The following is a 19869-nucleotide window of genomic DNA, read 5'->3' as shown; positions in this document are numbered from 1 at the left end:
TAAAGACAGTCGAAGCGTGGTACGTAATTCCGTTATCAAAAAATGAATTCAAACATAGACGAGTTTAGGTTTCAACGTGAATTGAAATTTCTCTTACCGTATTATTTCTTGATATTCCTTGATACAGCTTACCAGCATGTCGTAGCTTTTCACGTGCCGTAATTTCATCCCCAATATGTCTAATTTGGCTGCAGAGAAACTGAAGAGAATGGCTATCATGAAGTCCACAAAAATGCTGAATCCCGTTTGTAAAACGCAATAGGCTTCAACGACATAAATTGTACAAAATATTCCGTATGATTCGATAGAAAACGGAATCCAACCATCAGCTGGTAGCTCTTGGCCGGTAAAGAAAGGTACAAAGCAGAAAGAGGCTGCACCAAACATGTAGCTCATCCCGGTCACCGAGAAATATACTTTGTACCGATCTATGTATCCTTGTATTACGGTACGCTCGTTTTCACTGGCTTCGTCCAGAAACACTTTCAGCTTGGCTATCAGAACCTTGATTAATCAGAAAATCTTCTTACCATGCTCTCACAAGCGGCTATCTTTGTAATTTGAATTTGTCGTGACCTGCAGTCGACAGGAGTTCTTCCTGCAAAGTATCAAATCGAAGAACACCTCGAGTAGAGCAGTCGTCTCAGAGGTTGTTTGCATTAACACAGCTATGTTGTCTCGAACGTGGAAAATTGCGAGGATCAGAAATATAATTAACAGAATCACGTTTAACGTTGTGAACACCCATCTGAAATTGTGAAATGCTATCTCCTTCTTGCTACTCTTCGGATCTATGGGCCAAGTACAGGTAAAGGTGCCGGCCAGTTCCACTATGTAAAGTGCTTGGCGAATGTTCAGGACGATCATGCCTATTCCACTAACCGTTCTTCGAAGACTGTGGAGCACAGAGTAAAGTCAACTTCTTTTTCTCGGAAGGTGTTCTCGGAAAATAAGCAGATGAAAATCGATACTTTATTTCACATAAAACATTCACAGTAATAGCATTATGGTTTACGCGTAATGCGTCGCGTGAATCGAAGCAATTATGTCCCGAATGAACGACTTTCTACCATTTTGTAGCATTTAATTTACTTCTCAAATAGCACAGTGTTGCGTTAATTGTGGGATAGTAGCGGAAATTATAGAGAAGAGTTGTTTTTATGGTAATACCGCCCATTTATCTTTCATATTCGGTTATTTCGCCTGGCCGTGTCTTTACCGTGTAAACGTTAAGAATAAAAGCTTATTATTTGTTACTTCCTATTCGCAGTATCGGTGATTTTTTTTAATTCAGTCCCTCGATTCACTTCTCGGTATATACACCGAAATCTTCACGGGAATGCAGCAAGCAATATTGAAATTTTTGTTGCGATTCAATTTATCGGTTACAAGTACCACAGTGATTCTGTATATTTACCCACACTGTAGTTCGACGATCTGGTCGACCCTTAATTCTGCACTCTTTTGGTGTTTGAAGCGAGTTCCAAAAAGTCGCTAGTACCGTGCAATTTTAACTTACAAATTTTGGAAATCGCGCGATGTTGTCGTTTAATAGTAAATTTAGCGAAACTTAAGATTGCAGTCTTGTTAATTCGAATGATTAATCGCTGGTACGAGCTCGATTGTGACACGATTTGTGGAACGATATGAGTTTAAAGAGCATTTTCTGATTCTTCACGGGATTCGAATAAAGTTGTTTCGTAATTTTACTTGTGCACGAAGATGATAATTTATTAATAAAATCGCATTTTAGAGGAAGTAGGTGGTCTATGTCCGCTATGAAAATCCACCTCAAGATTGCACATATAGAATACTTAATCGTCCTTTTTTTCGTACAATACTATATAAAATAGATGTAGGAACTGTAAGTGGGAGAGTTAGTGCAAAGGAACCTTTGGATCCTTCTACCTGTCGCCGGGCAATAGACAGCAACCTAAGGTTCAGATTGAACGTTTAGAGTGTCATCTGAACTGCACGTGGAAGGACGAGTGACTGTGTGCAAGGATCGGATGAACCTAATATTTATGACTGTGTGGAATGCAAATGAAGGGCGAAAGGCGCCCCACCTGGAGAGCGAGGCTACTGAAAATGCGTGAACCAGGAACAAAGCTAGAGTATGAAAGAAGGCAGAGGGGATGTAATGGCTGTCCTAGGACAGTCCTGTTAGTGAAAGTTGTGCACGAGGTTTGAAGGAAAGTCGAGTCGCTGATAGTTCGTAGAGTTGACGTGCGAGTGTGGATTGTGTAATTAGTTTAATCTTTTAGCTTGTATCTTTACTCTTAAGTCCCTTTAGCTCGTAAATAAAATATATTGGAATTTACAACATCCTTTGTTCCGTATATTTGCCAATCAAACCATATCCCTATATGAATATATATTTGTATCGTCTGATATTACACGGAAAATAATGACTGAATTTGCATTTCTGTTTCTCTGTGCAGGTCGTAAATCAATATTTGGATTTAATCGCGAATCCTTGGATTTCAGATTGCTCGACTCTGACTGTTTGCTGCAAATGCAGAGAAATTTCGGTGTCAACAGCCATGACAGAAGATACGTTATACCCATTAGCCATTGCTGGACGAAGATTTTCGACTACTATAATAGGCCACATACGACGAAGATCACCTTTAGGAAAGACCGCTTTCCTACTTTGTACGGCAATTAATGTAAAAATATTCCATATCAATTCGTAATATCCGAAAATATTTATAAAACATTCAACGAATTTATTTTTCTATCGATGGTGGATACGTATGCCGTGCTCCATAGTTTATTCTACACCTAACAAGCTATCGAAAATTGATTACAAATATTGGGTTTCACGTTAATCATCCGTTATATAGGGAAGCTAGGAATTGACGAATGATTAAATATTGGGACTGCAATACGAGGATAATATAATTACTTAAAGTCAACGTGAAACCGTCGCAATGTTAATTGAGTTCATGGGAACTGCGCCGCCATAATTGGTTTTTGCAATTGGGCATGTTTCAATTTATTAAACTTTATATAGAAGTATACAGATACGAGAAAACTATTAGCACGTATTCTACGATATAACCCATTCTAGATATTTAAAATGTACGATCAGATTGTTCGCGTTCATAACAACCGCCTGCATAGAAAAAACTTAACGTCTTGTTATTCCTGCGTTTCACAAATGATCTTTCGTTCATTTACTTGATTTTGTAAAAAAATAAAATTTCAATATATACATTTATTGCAAATTTCGGTTACATACGTATTCCGGTGATACACGCTGCGATCATTAAGACTCAATCATAGTTTTCGTTGCCATGAAGTAGGATGATACTGTTCTCAGAAACTATAAAAATATTGTATGCAATGGTTATATCGGTGAATGATTACGATCGATGAAGAAAGTCAGTTCTGGACTGTATTTTGTAAAAGAAATTGTAGCTGCTTACGCTTGCGAAATATTCCAAAGAAAGTGGTGGTAGGAAACCGCTCATTGTCATTAGAAGCGTTTTCTGACTCCTCTGCATCATAACTATAACGGCGCTCTTCATTTTACGCGGTTTCCCTAACCATTGGACATCATTTAGCGACTTTGCGAAACGTAGACTCTAAGAAAGAACAAGTTAGCACGTTATCCAATTAAAAGGTTCAATTAAATGTCTGTGGAAATATGGGATGAAAGTGATCAAAGAAGCTTCGTTTAATTGCGGAGAAAAAGGATGGTGTGTCAGTGCATGCCAGCTCAAATGATGATCTATCGAATCAACGTGACTATTGGCCGGCTTACGCTTTCTCTTAAATCGTCTGCTGGCCAGGAGAAGATGAACAGTTGGGCACAGCCTGACACCACCACAGGAAGATACTGACAGACAACGCCCACGGATTGCATCTGGATGTTATAGAAATTTTCATTTAAAATTCCACAACACGCGTCAAGAATCCAATCACTACTTTTCTACAACGCTATGTCACTATTGGTGCAGAAAGAAAAAGTGACGAGCAGAACAGACTCACGTAAATCAAGGGAATAGTTCCGCATATCACAGCACAACTCACTGTAACGTTCGCTTTGAATAATAATGCCCTAAGAGCGGCACTAGTATCGTCCACATATCTAATCGCGACATAATCTCAATTTATTTCAATCTCTCATAGGAGAATACTGAAGTGTTAATTGCTAATTTCGACGAAGCATTGCATATTTCTAGAGTAGCAGGATCTTTGTTCCTTCAGGTAAGAGATAAACGGAATAAACAGATAAAGAGAAAAACAAAGAAAATTAGGTTTTTGTTGCATTCGGCTAATTTGTAATTTTCCAAAATATCATCAAAACCGGCTTTTAACACTTTAGTATATATTCTCATCACACGGCATCTCTTACTTCATACACATAGTTAATAAATACATAGACAAAATTTTATAAATCTCAATCCGACTCTGAAGAATCTCTTTCACAAAAGAAGTCACGTGTTTGTAACTTAACGGGATAAGATAACTCTTCATATTACTTTAAACTTCGATAAAATCATTTGAACGATTCAAAATTTATCTACCTTATTATTTCTTGGTGTTCCTTGACACAGCTTACCAACATGTCGTAGCCCGTCACATGCTGCAATTTCGTTCCTAGTATGTCCAACTTGGCTGCAGGAAAACTCAAGAGAATGGCCACCGTGAAGTCCACGCCGATGCAAAGCACCGTTTGAAAAATCCAGTAAACTTCAATTGCATAAACTGTGCAGTATACTACGAGTGATTGGATAGAAAACGGAATCCATCCACCAGCTGGTAGTTCTTGAGAAGAGAACAAAGGTGCCACACAGAAGGAGATTCCAGCTATCATGTAACCCATCCCGGTCATCGAGAAGAAAAATTTGTAACGATCCATGTATCTTTGGATTATCTGAAATTCGTTGTCACTGGCCACGTCTATGAACGCCTTAATTTCCCCTATTAGTAACTAGATCGATCAAAAAATCTGTTTACTATTCCTCCACCACGGAATATCCTCGAACATTGAATACCTAATTACCTGCAGTTGAACATAGTTTTTCTTACAAAGTATCAAATCGAACATCACCTTCATCAAAACAAAAAAATCACAAGCAGTCTGCATCAAATTAGTTATGTCGTTTTGAGAGTGAAAGATGCCAAGGATTAAAACAACTAACATAAAGATCAGATCTAATATCGTAATCAGCCATTGAAAGTTGCGAATTACGATCGCCTTTTTGCTACTTTTGGGATCTGTTGGCCAAGTGCAAGTAACCGTTCCGATCAGTTCCAGTATGTAAAATACTTGACGAATGTTCGGGTTGAACATATTTCTTCTACTGAATGTCCCTCAAAGACTGAGGAACATTGAGGAAAAAGGGTAACCCGGGAATAATAGCCGATGAAAATCAATAATTTACCCTCGTTAATTATCCATAATGTTGCTGCCATATTTTGTTCATGATGCACCGTGCTCGATTAACTTATTATATCTTAAATAAAGGGTTCTCGATTGTTTCGCAACGTATTCTCAATTCTTGGAGTCGTGGTATATTTTTATAATTACTGGATAATATCGAAAATTGTCGGGATAATAACGAAAGTTACACGCATGATAATAACACCCATGCTCTGGGCAACAATTGTTGCTTTTCCATTTACAATCAGTTGTTATACCTCGTAGCCATAGTCGCGGCCTAGCAAATTTCCATATGTTGGAAGGTGAACCATACAATTACCGTTATATTTATTATTCGTAGTCCGTTTACTTGTTTCGAATTTACATATTTAATCTAATACACGTAATATTGATTTTAATGCTCAGTTCAATCCAGCAGAGCAACGCGATTGAAAGCTCTGGGAATGGCAGAATGCATCGACTAAGTATACTTCGTGTTGAATTACGGCTCTCATACTGCACGATGAGTCCGAATATTTTTCACCTAATCACGTTGCTCTTCGGTGATCCCCTAATTCCTTACCCTTTCAACGTTCAAAACCTGTTCTCTCGCTTTCTTTCCCAATCCACGACAACAACGACTTCTCTCCGAGTGTCACATTAATGACGGAAAGTAAACTCGGATGCACCGTGCATCGGTAAATTGCACGCGATGTTATCTGCTGGTAGTAAGTACTGGGAAACTCAGGGATAGGGACTAGTACTGGGAAACTTAGGGATAGAGAATCATTTATTTGGATGATTAACTGCCAATAAATGCTTGTCAGCAGGTAGATGCAACGAACGACACGAGTTCAAAGAGGGTGCCACGCGAACAGGTTGCTCCCTGCTTATTCACCCATGTTCTGCTGTAATTTTACATACATACAAACGCCAAGAAGCAGGTTCTGCACGATTCACGGTGAGTGGTTTTGAAATTCCTGCGTGAGCTTCTCGTGCCCGTAAAACAGGACTCTCGCGTTTTTAAGAAAACGTGCCGAATTTCCAATGCGACGAAAGAAAACGTAAACCGATGGGCAATCGACGTGCTCTCTCAGTCGTAATCCGCCATATTTCCAAGTTATATTAAATTTTATATCATCATTCGTGTGATAAGAATTTTAAGCGTGCGCGGTTTATATCGTCGCGCAATCCTCTCTTCTTCATCCAATTTGCGACAGCGAGTTTTCCTTTCTTCGTAAATACGCCTGAGATATATCTCATTCTTCTCAGGACCACCTGCCTTGCGACCCTCGCACGAATTTCGACCGACATGCGTTGTAATCATTCGTAAACGGACCTGTACACATTCGTACGTGTAATACATTAGGAATTAAATTTTCGAACACTAGTGACACGTGTCTGCGCGGGTGATCCGAGTGCTGATATGGAATTTACGGTAACGAATTTGCGTGTTCAGTCGTGTACACGGATGCAATTACACGGTGAACGGACGGCGAAGTCAGGGAAGGTAAGCGAACGTAATACCAGTCGCGACTGGAGTCAAACGTTAATTCTCCGATTGAATTTTACAACAACGATTCCACTGGTTTCTACTCGTACGGCGTGGCGCTTTCGAAAAGTTCGTAACGAGCGTAAAAGTTGCGTGGAAAAATGAATTTCCGTCCGGATCGAAGCACAGTTGACGCGCATAGGGCGTAGCTGAGCCAAATAGACTGAATCGATGAAGCATATTATCAGGAATTTGATTGTCCCCGCTTATTTCCCAACGCGGCGTAATAATATGATAAATTCTGCCGATCAATTTGTTCAACCATGTACGGATATTCCATTAAACGAAACAGTGGCGCGTTTCACGTAAATAAGCGCGGACAGCATGATCGGTGACGATGGATCTGTATTTTTACCCGAGCTCTCCGATTCGATTCCGCGGCAGATCGGTCGAAATTATTATTCAATAGCCAGCGTTAGCAAACGCATGCCGATAGCCTCTAGCTGTTGGCCAAATCGACGTTCTCTATTTCCCTAAATTATCGCTTGGATGGAACCGGAACACGTGAACGCGGTCCGCACATCGGTCGGCCATGTCGTTGCTATACCGTTGCTCTATCGTTAACGACCAGATAGAATCGGTAATTATTCACTGGCTTGCAAAGTTCATTGGTTCTACGCGAATCGTAAAAACGCGGCCGCGTATCGACATCGCGCGGTACTCGGCCCAGCCGTTCGAGATCACGCGACCGAAGGGATTTGCCTTCTCCCGACGATGGCCGATGCTGGTATCACTGGCGATTCGGGGCATCAGCGGTAACATGCCTCCAGCCGTATAATTATGTGGCGAGAAACGGACGAGCCGATCGCTGATGGCGGCAAGCGATGGCGAGCCGAAGACGAGCCGCTTGTTTGTGACCGATCGGGTGACTGGAACTGTTTTCACGGTAGATACCGGGTCAGACCTGTGCGTATTTCCGCGATCGCGGCTAAACGGTCGGCGATAAAGGACAGTCTATGAGCTGTACGCGGCGAACGACTTGACAATCCCGATCTACGGTTACGTCACGTTCCGCCAAAATTTCGGACTGAGGCGGGATTTTTCGTGCAGGTTCGTAATTGCCGTCGTCACGACTCCGATGATCGGTACCGATTTCCTGAACTTTTTCAACCTTCTCGTCGACCTGCGCACAAAGAGACTAGTGGACGGAGTGACCGCGTTGTCGACGACCGGACGAGTGATCAGTGGCCGTGCGGAGAGTGTAAAAGCGATTTCCGGGGAGTCCAGGTCCACGCAATTCTCGCCGAATTCCCGGATGTTACGCGCTCATCAGTGGGGCACCGCGCGACGAAGCACGGAACCCATCACTACATCAGGACGACGCCTGGCCCTCCGGTATCTTGTAATGCTCGCGCTATCCGCCCGCGACATAGTGGTCAGGGGAACAAACGCACCTGCCGCGGAGGCTGCTCCGCCGTCTGTTCCGTATGCTTTCGCGCTACGTCTCCCTTTATATTCAAACGTGTACTGCTCCATCGAGGACACATCTCGATTGCTTTCTCGAGCATCCCTAAAGTCCCGATTCACAGACGGTTGACTATTCGCGTATATTCCTTCCATCATTTCCCTCCTTTCGCATGCACCAGGCTAAAAGAGTCACAGGCTAATCGAGACTTTATGCATGTTCAACTTCTCGCGTCGATGCGCCTACGTCTACCTCTTAGAGATAAGAACCGTACGAACGGATGAAAGGGGTGTAACGTTCTCGTTCGACCGATTTTATTAGCTGCGAGGAATCGATGGAGGGACGTGGTGGTGCTGCTGAATATTTCCACCATTGATGGGAACCTGCAGAATTTTTTATTCCCGCCAACGATCCTTACGTTATTAACAAAAACTACAGGATTCTGTGTGCTCTGTCGCGAAGCGAGATGGTTCTCGCCGCCAGAGGAACAGGACAGAGAGACGAGAAGAGGACGGATTCTGGCACATGATGTGCTGGAGCGGCGGAAGTGCTCGAAGAGACGCACGGATTTTGAGTTATGACAATTTTTGAGTCGAGGTGTCGCAATGTGAATGGCTCATCCGAGTCCAGCGTAATATCATAGCTCGATCTCAGGGTTGGGTCCCCTTGCAATACCCAGCGTTCCACGTTCAGCTCGATTTTATAGGCACAATGCCCCTATTTCGTGACACTTAAGGGTAAAGTTTAATCGAAAAATGCCTATTAGTTTCTTCTAGGGAAATATACGACCAAAGGGCGAATTTCGCCGCAGATAATTTCTCTCGCGTCAGATTTCTAGGCCAGAAACATCGTTTAACTTTGCTTATTGATTTCTAGTCCGGCTCGTAAAATTTCTTGCATCGTCTAATCGTTCGACTAAGTAACCACCGTGTCGTACAGTCGTCACGTCTTGCTTCCTCTCTCGAGGAAAGGTTCAACAATCGAACAGGAAGACAAATAACACAGCCCATGGTATATCTACTTTACTATATATCACTTCATCACGATTTAAACTTGTTGTAGAAGATGGAGAATTCGTATACCTTGAATAATTTAATTAGCGTGAGAGAAATGAGGTATTACGCCTGTTGTGGCAGTAATAATAAACTGCGAGTTTTCGCTCCCCGCCCGCGTGCATAATTAATTTCTTGCTTGAAATTGTGGCTGTGGTAAGTGTTACATATTGAAGCGACTACAATTCACTGACTACCTTTTCTGAGAGATCATTTTCATGTAAGTTTAATAGCTGTGAATATCATGGGTAATCATTGCGGATAATTCATTTGCACGATAATTCCCTACGCAATGAAGATAAGGTACACATGTAAATTTATGTTCAATAATGTCACAGATCTGGACACGTACAATACCATAATAACATCGATGAAAAGATAGCTATTGCTTGACACTTACCGTGGAACTAGTAATCCGGTAGAGGTTCGCTGTCGCAGTGTCTAGAATAATATTCCAAAAATGATCTTTATTCGAGCCTAGATATATCTGTGATTTATAAAATAAATTCGACGGTCAAATAAATTTATATTTGCGTGATGATATTGATTATAAGTGTCAAATAGAATACAAATATAAATACTGTTTATTATCGATTACCATCGCAACTGTGCTTCTCTATGCAGGTCTCAAATCCACGGTTCCATTCAGTCGTACATATGAAGAGTAATTTGTGTGTTAGAAGCCATGACAGAAGATGCGTTAAACTGACTAATCACTGGCGAATGGATGTAAAACTCTTAAGTGTCTAGCGTTTTGCCGGAAATGGTGACCTTGCGTGTACGAGGTACATTTACGACGAATACAAGTGGCTACTTATGACAAAGACCGTGGTTAGGATGCACTATAGAACATAGGCACTTTAACAAAATGTATATAAACTCGCAAAATTTTCCAGAAGTATTCTTTCCAATTCTTTTATTTTTTTTTCCAGAAGTGACTGCAGAAATTTTCTATTTTAAAGTGATATGTCAGAAAATGTTTCTGCAGATTGTACCTCAAATATCAAATTAATCCTTTCAACGGTTTATGCAGCAGAGTGTATTGAGCAACAGGTTATGCGCCAAGGGAATGGCAAGTAAGGGGATTCCAGTTTCGCATCAGTTAATATGATGTTAATATACTTTACAGCATTTAGGATACAGGTGTTTATTAACTTTTGTCAGGAAACCACAACTTCACGGAGGGTGGAATGTGAAGAATACAATACACGGTACTACACAATTAATTTACTTTTACGTGACAACATGGCATGTTCTATGAGTGCATGAAATAGATGCTACCATAATTGCTTCTTCCATGATACGTTCTTCCCTTTATAAATCAACGAACAAGAAAATGAATACTGAGAAAATTATTACTCGGCATGATACAGTACGAAGCAACATGAAGGGTAAATATAAATGATAAAGTATTTGTTACCTACAACTGCGATTCGAAAAGATATTTTCCTTCATATATTTCAATTCAAAGAAGTGTATCAAGAAAACGAAAATGAATTGCGCAACACTTTATTGAAGGACGATTAATTTATTAAAGTCGAGAATGTACATATTCATGTGTCATGCCAGGAGAATTACGTTTCAATCATGGTCCTCATCCCCATGATGTAGGATGATAATGTAGATAAAAACTATTTAACGATAGTACACAATGGTTAAATTGATCATTTACGTAGTTCGCGATAAACTTTATTTTGTAATTTTGAAATTCTGACAGCTTACTCTTGCATAATATTCCAATGATAGAGGCGGTAGCACACCACCCATTGTAACGAGAAAGGCCTTCTGACTTCTTATCATCATAATCACAACGGTGCTCTTCGTTTTACGTGGTTCGCCTAGCCAGTGGATATCACTGATCGATTTTGCGAAACGAATACTCTGTGAGGAGAAAAATTAGGCTCGTTATTTGATTAAAATGAACCTTTGTAGGTTAATGAAAATGTGAGACGAAAATGAAGCAAGAAGCTTCGTTTAATTTCAGAGAATGAACACAGCGATGCCGTGCGCGCCAGATAAGTTGATGTTCTATCGAATCTAAGTTGCTATTGACTGACTTACACTTTCCCTCAAATCGTCTGCTGGCCAGGAGATGACGAACAGGTGTAAGCAGCCTGACAACACCATTGGAAGGAACTGACTGATTACGGACAAAGACTGATTCTGAACGTTATCATAGAAATTTCCATTTAATATTTCCTGCCTAGTTGTTTACTATGCTACGTCGCTATTGGTGCAGGAAGAAAAGCCCTGTCGAGTAGGCTGAACTTACATAAATCAGGGGCATAGCTCCGCATACCACAGCGCAGGCCATCGTTGCGTTCGTTTTGATTAATAAAAACTCAACAGTCACTTTAATATCCTCCACGTACCTAACCGTGAAATAGCTTAATTTATTTAAATCGTGTGATGCTCTGCTTTTATTCAATGGTGTAAGAACAAAGAATTCAGTATATAAAGAGTGCTGCTCAAATTAAGAAACAATAGTTGATCTGTGTTTGACTCTTTCCTAAAGTAATGAATATTGTATCTATTTATGTTCTTTTTCAATAATATCAATCAGTGAAAACGTCAATGTGGGACAGTATACAAACTTTATGTCTATAAAGACAGTCGAAGCGTGGTACGTAATTCCGTTATCAAAAAATGAATTCAAACATAGACGAGTTTAGGTTTCAACGTGAATTGAAATTTCTCTTACCGTATTATTTCTTGATATTCCTTGATACAGCTTACCAGCATGTCGTAGCTTTTCACGTGCCGTAATTTCATCCCCAATATGTCTAATTTGGCTGCAGAGAAACTGAAGAGAATGGCTATCATGAAGTCCACAAAAATGCTGAATCCCGTTTGTAAAACGCAATAGGCTTCAACGACATAAATTGTACAAAATATTCCGTATGATTCGATAGAAAACGGAATCCAACCATCAGCTGGTAGCTCTTGGCCGGTAAAGAAAGGTACAAAGCAGAAAGAGGCTGCACCAAACATGTAGCTCATCCCGGTCACCGAGAAATATACTTTGTACCGATCTATGTATCCTTGTATTACGGTACGCTCGTTTTCACTGGCTTCGTCCAGAAACACTTTCAGCTTGGCTATCAGAACCTTGATTAATCAGAAAATCTTCTTACCATGCTCTCACAAGCGGCTATCTTTGTAATTTGAATTTGTCGTGACCTGCAGTCGACAGGAGTTCTTCCTGCAAAGTATCAAATCGAAGAACACCTCGAGTAGAGCAGTCGTCTCAGAGGTTGTTTGCATTAACACAGCTATGTTGTCTCGAACGTGGAAAATTGCGAGGATCAGAAATATAATTAACAGAATCACGTTTAACGTTGTGAACACCCATCTGAAATTGTGAAATGCTATCTCCTTCTTGCTACTCTTCGGATCTATGGGCCAAGTACAGGTAAAGGTGCCGGCCAGTTCCACTATGTAAAGTGCTTGGCGAATGTTCAGGACGATCATGCCTATTCCACTAACCGTTCTTCGAAGACTGTGGAGCACAGAGTAAAGTCAACTTCTTTTTCTCGGAAGGTGTTCTCGGAAAATAAGCAGATGAAAATCGATACTTTATTTCACATAAAACATTCACAGTAATAGCATTATGGTTTACGCGTAATGCGTCGCGTGAATCGAAGCAATTATGTCCCGAATGAACGACTTTCTACCATTTTGTAGCATTTAATTTACTTCTCAAATAGCACAGTGTTGCGTTAATTGTGGGATAGTAGCGGAAATTATAGAGAAGAGTTGTTTTTATGGTAATACCGCCCATTTATCTTTCATATTCGGTTATTTCGCCTGGCCGTGTCTTTACCGTGTAAACGTTAAGAATAAAAGCTTATTATTTGTTACTTCCTATTCGCAGTATCGGTGATTTTTTTTAATTCAGTCCCTCGATTCACTTCTCGGTATATACACCGAAATCTTCACGGGAATGCAGCAAGCAATATTGAAATTTTTGTTGCGATTCAATTTATCGGTTACAAGTACCACAGTGATTCTGTATATTTACCCACACTGTAGTTCGACGATCTGGTCGACCCTTAATTCTGCACTCTTTTGGTGTTTGAAGCGAGTTCCAAAAAGTCGCTAGTACCGTGCAATTTTAACTTACAAATTTTGGAAATCGCGCGATGTTGTCGTTTAATAGTAAATTTAGCGAAACTTAAGATTGCAGTCTTGTTAATTCGAATGATTAATCGCTGGTACGAGCTCGATTGTGACACGATTTGTGGAACGATATGAGTTTAAAGAGCATTTTCTGATTCTTCACGGGATTCGAATAAAGTTGTTTCGTAATTTTACTTGTGCACGAAGATGATAATTTATTAATAAAATCGCATTTTAGAGGAAGTAGGTGGTCTATGTCCGCTATGAAAATCCACCTCAAGATTGCACATATAGAATACTTAATCGTCCTTTTTTTCGTACAATACTATATAAAATAGATGTAGGAACTGTAAGTGGGAGAGTTAGTGCAAAGGAACCTTTGGATCCTTCTACCTGTCGCCGGGCAATAGACAGCAACCTAAGGTTCAGATTGAACGTTTAGAGTGTCATCTGAACTGCACGTGGAAGGACGAGTGACCGTGTGCAAGGATCGGATGAACCTAATATTTATGACTGTGTGGAATGCAAATGAAGGGCGAAAGGCGCCCCACCTGGAGAGCGAGGCTACTGAAAATGCGTGAACCAGGAACAAAGCTAGAGTATGAAAGAAGGCAGAGGGGATGTAATGGCTGTCCTAGGACAGTCCTGTTAGTGAAAGTTGTGCACGAGGTTTGAAGGAAAGTCGAGTCGCTGATAGTTCGTAGAGTTGACGTGCGAGTGTGGATTGTGTAATTAGTTTAATCTTTTAGCTTGTATCTTTACTCTTAAGTCCCTTTAGCTCGTAAATAAAATATATTGGAATTTACAACATCCTTTGTTCCGTATATTAGCCAATCAAACCATATCCCTATATGAATATATATTTGTATCGTCTGATATTAAATAATTAGATATCGTCGGAAAATAATGACAGAATTTGCATTTCTGTTTCTCTGTGCAAGTCGTAAATCAATATTTGGATTTAATCGCGAATCCTTGGATTTCAGATTGCTCGACTCTGACTGTTTGCTGCAAATGCAGAGAAATTTCGGTGTCAACAGCCATGACAGAAGATACGTTATACCCATTAGCCATTGCTGGACGAAGATTTTCGACTACTATAATAGGCCACATTCGACGAAGATCGCCTTTAGGAAAGACCACTTTCCTACTTTCTTCGGCAATTAATGTAAAAATATTCCATATCAATTCGTAATATCTGAAAATATTTATAAAACATTCAACGAATTTATTTTTCTACCGATGGTGGATACGTATGCCGGGCGCCATGGTTTATTCTGCACCTAACAAGCTATCGGAAATTGATTATAAATTTTGGGTTTCACCTTACTCATCCGTTATATAGGGAAGCTAGGAATTCACGAATGATTAAATATTGGGACTGCAATATGAGGATAATATAATTACTTAAAGTCTACGTGAAACCGTCGCAATGTTGATTGAGTTCATGGGTACAGCGACGCCATAATTGGTTTTTGCAATTGGGCATGTTTCAATTCATTAAACTTTATATAGAAGTATATAGATCCGAGAAAACTATTAGCCCGTATTTTACGAGATAACCCATTCTAGATGTTTAAAATGTATGATTAGATTGTTCGCGTTCATAACAACTGCCTGCATATAAAAAACCTAACGTCTTCCCGAAACTTTATACCTTAGTTTCACGCATGATTTTTCGTTGATTTATTTGATTTTATAGAAAAATAAAATATCAATATATACATTTATTGCAAATTTCGGTTACATACGTATTCCGGTGATACATGCTGCGATCATTAAGACTCAATCATAGTTTTCGTTGCCATGAAGTAGGATGATACTGTTCTCAGAAACTATAAAATCATTGTATGCAATGGTTATATCGGTGAATGATTACGATCGATGATGAAAGTCAGTTCTGGACTGTATTTCGTAAAAAGAAATAGTAGCTGCTTACGCTTGCGAAATATTCCAAAGAAAGTGGTGGTAGGAAACCGCTCATTGTCATTAGAAGCGTTTTCTGACTCCTCTGCATCATAACTATAACGGCGCTCTTCAGTTTACGCGGTTTCCCTAACCATTGGACATCATTTAGCGACTTTGCGAAACGTACACTCTAAGAAAGAACAAGTATGCACGTTATCCAATTAAAAGGTTCAATTAAATGTCTGTGGAAATATGAGATGAAAGTGATCAAAAGAGCATCGTTTAATTGCGGAGAAAAAAGATGGGGTGTCAGTGCATGCCAGCTGAAATGATGATCTATCGAATCAACGTGACTATTGGCTGGCTTACGCTTTCTCTTAAATCGTCTGCTGGCCAGGAGAAGATGAACAGTTGGGCACAGCCTGACACCACCACAGGAAGATACTGACAGACAACGCCCACGGATTGCATCTGGATGTTATAGAAATTTTCATTTAAAATTCCACAACACGCGTCAAGAATCCAATCACTACTTTTCTACAACGCTATGTCACTATTGGTGCAGAAAGAAAAAGTGACGAGCAGAACAGACTCACGTAAATCAAAGGAATAGTTCCGCATATCACAGCACAACCCACTGTAACGTTCGCTTTGAATAATAATGCCCTAAGAGCGGCTCTAGTATCGTCCACATATCTAATCGCGACATAATCTCAATTTATTTCAATCTCTCATAGGAGAATACTGAAATGTTAATTGCTAATTTCGACGAAGCATTGCATATTTCTAGAGTAGCAGGATCTTTGTTCCTTCAGGTAAGAGATAAACGGAATAAACAGATAAAGAGAAAAACAAAGAAAATTAGGTTTTTGTTGCATTCGGCTAATTTGTAATTTTTCAAAATATCATCAAAACCGGCTTTTAACACTTTAGTATATATTCTCATCACACGGCATCTCTTACTTCATACACATAGTTAATAAATACATAGACAAAATTTTATAAATCTCAATCCGACTCTGAAGAATCTCTTTCACAAAAGAAGTCACGTGTTTGTAACTTAACGGGATAAGATAACTCTTCATATTACTTTAAACTTCGATAAAATCATTTGAACGATTCAAAATTTATCTACCTTATTATTTCTTGGTGTTCCTTGACACAGCTTACCAACATGTCGTAGCCCGTCACATGCTGCAATTTCGTTCCTAGTATGTCCAACTTGGCTGCAGGAAAACTCAAGAGAATGGCCACCGTGAAGTCCACGCCGATGCAAAGCACCGTTTGAAAAATCCAGTAAACTTCAATTGCATAAACTGTGCAGTATACTCCGAGTGATTGGATAGAAAACGGAATCCATCCACCAGCTGGTAGTTCTTGAGAAGAGAACAAAGGTGTAACACAGAAGGAGATTCCAGCTATCATGTAACCCATCCCGGTCATCGAGAAGAAAAATTTGTAACGATCCATGTATCTTTGGATTATCTGAAATTCGTTGTCACTGGCCACGTCTATGAACGCCTTAATTTCCCCTATTAGTAACTAGATCGATCAAAAAATCTGTTTACTATTCCTCCACCACGGAATATCCACGAACATTGAACACCTAATTACCTGCAGTTGAACGTAGTTTTTCTTACAAAGTATCAAATCGAATATCACCTTCATCAAAGCAAAAAAATCACAAGCAGTTTGCATCATATTAGTTATGTCGTTTCGAGAGTGAAAGATGCCAAGGATTAAAACAACTAACATAAAGATCAGATCTAATATCGTAATCAGCCATTGAAAGTTGCGAATTACGATCGCCTTTTTGCTACTTTTGGGATCTGTTGGCCAAGTGCAAGTGACCGTTCCGATCAGTTCCAGTATGTAAAATACTTGGCGAATGTTCAGGTTGAACATATTTCTTCCACTGAATGTCCCTCAAAGACTGAGGAACATTGAGGAAAAAGGGTAATCCGGGAATAATAGCCGATGAAAATCAATAATTTACCCCCGTTAATTATCCATAATGTTGCTGCCATATTTTGTTCATGATGCAAACTGCTCGAATAACTTATTATATCTTGAATAAAGGGTTCTCGATTGTTTCGCAACGTATTCTCAATTCTTGGAGTCGTGGTATATTTTTATAATTACTGGATAATATCGAAAATTGTCGGGATAATAACGAAAGTTACACGCATGATAATAACACCCATGCTCTGGGCAACAATTGTTGCTTTTCCATTTACAATCAGTTGTTATACCTCGTAGCCATAGTCGCGGCCTAGCAAATTTCCATATGTTGGAAGGTGAACCATACAATTACCGTTATATTTATTATTCGTAGTCCGTTTACTTGTTTCGAATTTACATATTTAATCTGATACACGTAATATTGATTTTAATGCTCAGTTGAATCCAGCAGAGCAACGCGATTGAAAGCTCTGGGAATGGCAGAATGCATCGACTAAGTATACTTCGTGTTGAATTACGGCTCTCATACTGCACGATGAGTCCGAATATTTTTCACCTAATCACGTTGCTCTTCGGTGATCCCCTAATTCCTTACCCTTTCAACGTTCAAAACCTGTTCTCTCGCTTTCTTTCCCGATCCACGACAACAACCACTTCTCTCCGAGTGTCACATTAATGACGGAAAGTAACCTCGGATGCACCGTGCATCGGTAAATTGCTCGCGATGTTATCTGCTGGTAGTAAGTACTGGGAAACTTAGGGATAGAGAATCATTTATTTGGATGATTAACTGCCAATAAATGCTTGCCAGCAGGTAGATGCAACGAACGATACGAGTTCAAAGAGGGTGCCACGTGGGCAGAGTGTTCCCTGCTTATTCACCCATGTGGAACGAAGTTTTGCTGTAATTTTACTTACATACGAACGACAAGAAGCAGCTTTTGCACGATTCACGGTGAGTGGTTTCGAAATTCCTGTGTAAGCTTCTCGTGCCCGTAAAGCCGGACTCACGCGTTTTTAAGAGAACATGCCGAATTTCCAACGCGACGAAAGAAAACGTAAACCGATGGGCAAACGACGTGCTCTCTCAGTCGTAATCCGCCATAGTTCCAAGTTATATTAAATTTTATATCATCATTCGTGCGATAAGAATTTTAAGCGTGCGCGGTTTATATCGTCGCGCAGTCCTCTCTTCTTAATCCAATTTGCGACCGCGAGTTTTCCTTTCTTCGTAAATACGCCTGAGATATATCTCATTCTTCTCAGGACCACCTGCCTTGCGACCCTCGCACGAATTTCGACCGACATGCGTTGTAATCATTCGTAAACGGACCTGTACACATTCGTACGTGTAATACATTAGGAATTAAATTTTCGAACACTAGTGACACGTGTCTGCGCGGGTGATCCGAGTGCTGATATGGAATTTACGGTAACGAATTTGCGTGTTCAGTCGGGTACACGGATGCAATTACACGGTGAACGGACGGAGAAGTCAGGGAAGGTAAGCGAACGTAATACCAGTCGCGACAGGAGTCAAACGTTAATTCTCCGTTTGAATTTTACAACAACGATTCCACTGGTTTCTACTTGTACGGCGTGGCGCCTTCGAAATGTTCGTAACGAGCGTAAAAATTGCGTGGAAAAATGAATTTCCGTCCGGATCGAAGCACAGTTGACGCGCATAGGGCGTAGCTGAGCCAAATAGACTGAATCGATGAAGCATATTATCAGGAATTTGATTGTCCCCGCTTATTTCCCAACGCGGCGTAATAATATGATAAATTCTGCCGATCAATTTGTTCAACCATGTACGGATATTCCATTAAACGAAACAGTGGAGCGTTTCACGTGAATAAGCGCGGACAGCATGATCGGTGACGATGGACCGGCATTTTTACCCGAGCTCTCCGATTCGATTCCGCGGCAGATCGGTCGAAATTATTATTCAATAGCCAGCGTTAGCAAACACATGCCGATAGCCTCTAGCTGTTGGCCAAATCGACGTTCTCTATTTCCCTAAATTATCGCTTGAATGGAACCGGAACACGTGAACGTGGTCCGCACATCGGTCGGCCATGTCGTTGCTATGCCGTTGCTCTATCGTTAACGGCCAGGTAGAATCGGTAATTATTCACTGGCTTGCAAAGTTCATTGGATCTACGCGAATCGTAAAAACGCGGCCGCGTATCGAAACCGCGGGGTTCTTGTTTATTTTCCCTAATTTCACGGTTAATTTCGCATTAGCGACGCGACCGCGTGCGCTTAACGTTTCGACGTAACGAGGACAGAAAATTTGTACGAGCACGACCGATGATCGGTACAACCATCGTGCACAGCTTCTCGATGAAGTTGATAATCGCGGATGAATCGGACTCGCTCGTTTGTTCCATCGAATTCGACCATAGTCCTGTCGAGGTTTCGTGAAAATCGCATTTTTCAACCTGCGCTGCTGCGAATTTGTTTAAACGTCGTAATAAATGGCCCACGATAATAG

General features: G+C 40.4%; 2 protein-coding genes across 2 annotated transcripts; both read right to left on the bottom strand.

Annotated features, from left to right (window-relative positions):
- Positions 1-3271: 3271 nt before the first annotated feature.
- On the bottom strand, positions 3272-5305 carry LOC108548436 (odorant receptor 49b-like). Its single transcript, XM_017901354.1, has 6 exons — positions 5015-5305; positions 4536-4942; positions 3997-4096; positions 3770-3871; positions 3432-3590; positions 3272-3328 (listed from the first exon to the last, which is right to left on the bottom strand). Exons 1-6 carry the CDS (start codon positions 5303-5305, stop codon positions 3272-3274), a joined length of 1116 nt encoding a protein of 371 aa, XP_017756843.1.
- A 5652-nt stretch (positions 5306-10957) lies between these two features.
- LOC108548435 (uncharacterized) lies at positions 10958-17315 on the bottom strand. Its single transcript, XM_017901352.1, has 10 exons — positions 17025-17315; positions 16546-16952; positions 16007-16106; positions 15780-15881; positions 15442-15600; positions 12085-12491; positions 11656-11755; positions 11445-11546; positions 11106-11264; positions 10958-11014 (listed from the first exon to the last, which is right to left on the bottom strand). The coding sequence occupies exons 1-10, from the start codon at positions 17313-17315 to the stop codon at positions 10958-10960; spliced, it is 1884 nt and encodes a 627-aa protein (XP_017756841.1).
- Between the last annotated feature and the right edge of the window lie 2554 nt (positions 17316-19869).

Source organism: Eufriesea mexicana, unplaced genomic scaffold, assembly GCF_001483705.2.
Source record: "Eufriesea mexicana isolate 0111107269 unplaced genomic scaffold, ASM148370v2 scaffold1523, whole genome shotgun sequence".
Taxonomy (NCBI): Eukaryota; Metazoa; Arthropoda; class Insecta; order Hymenoptera; family Apidae; genus Eufriesea; species Eufriesea mexicana.
Note: the sequence above shows the minus strand (reverse complement) of the source record. Positions and strands in the feature narration are given on the sequence as shown.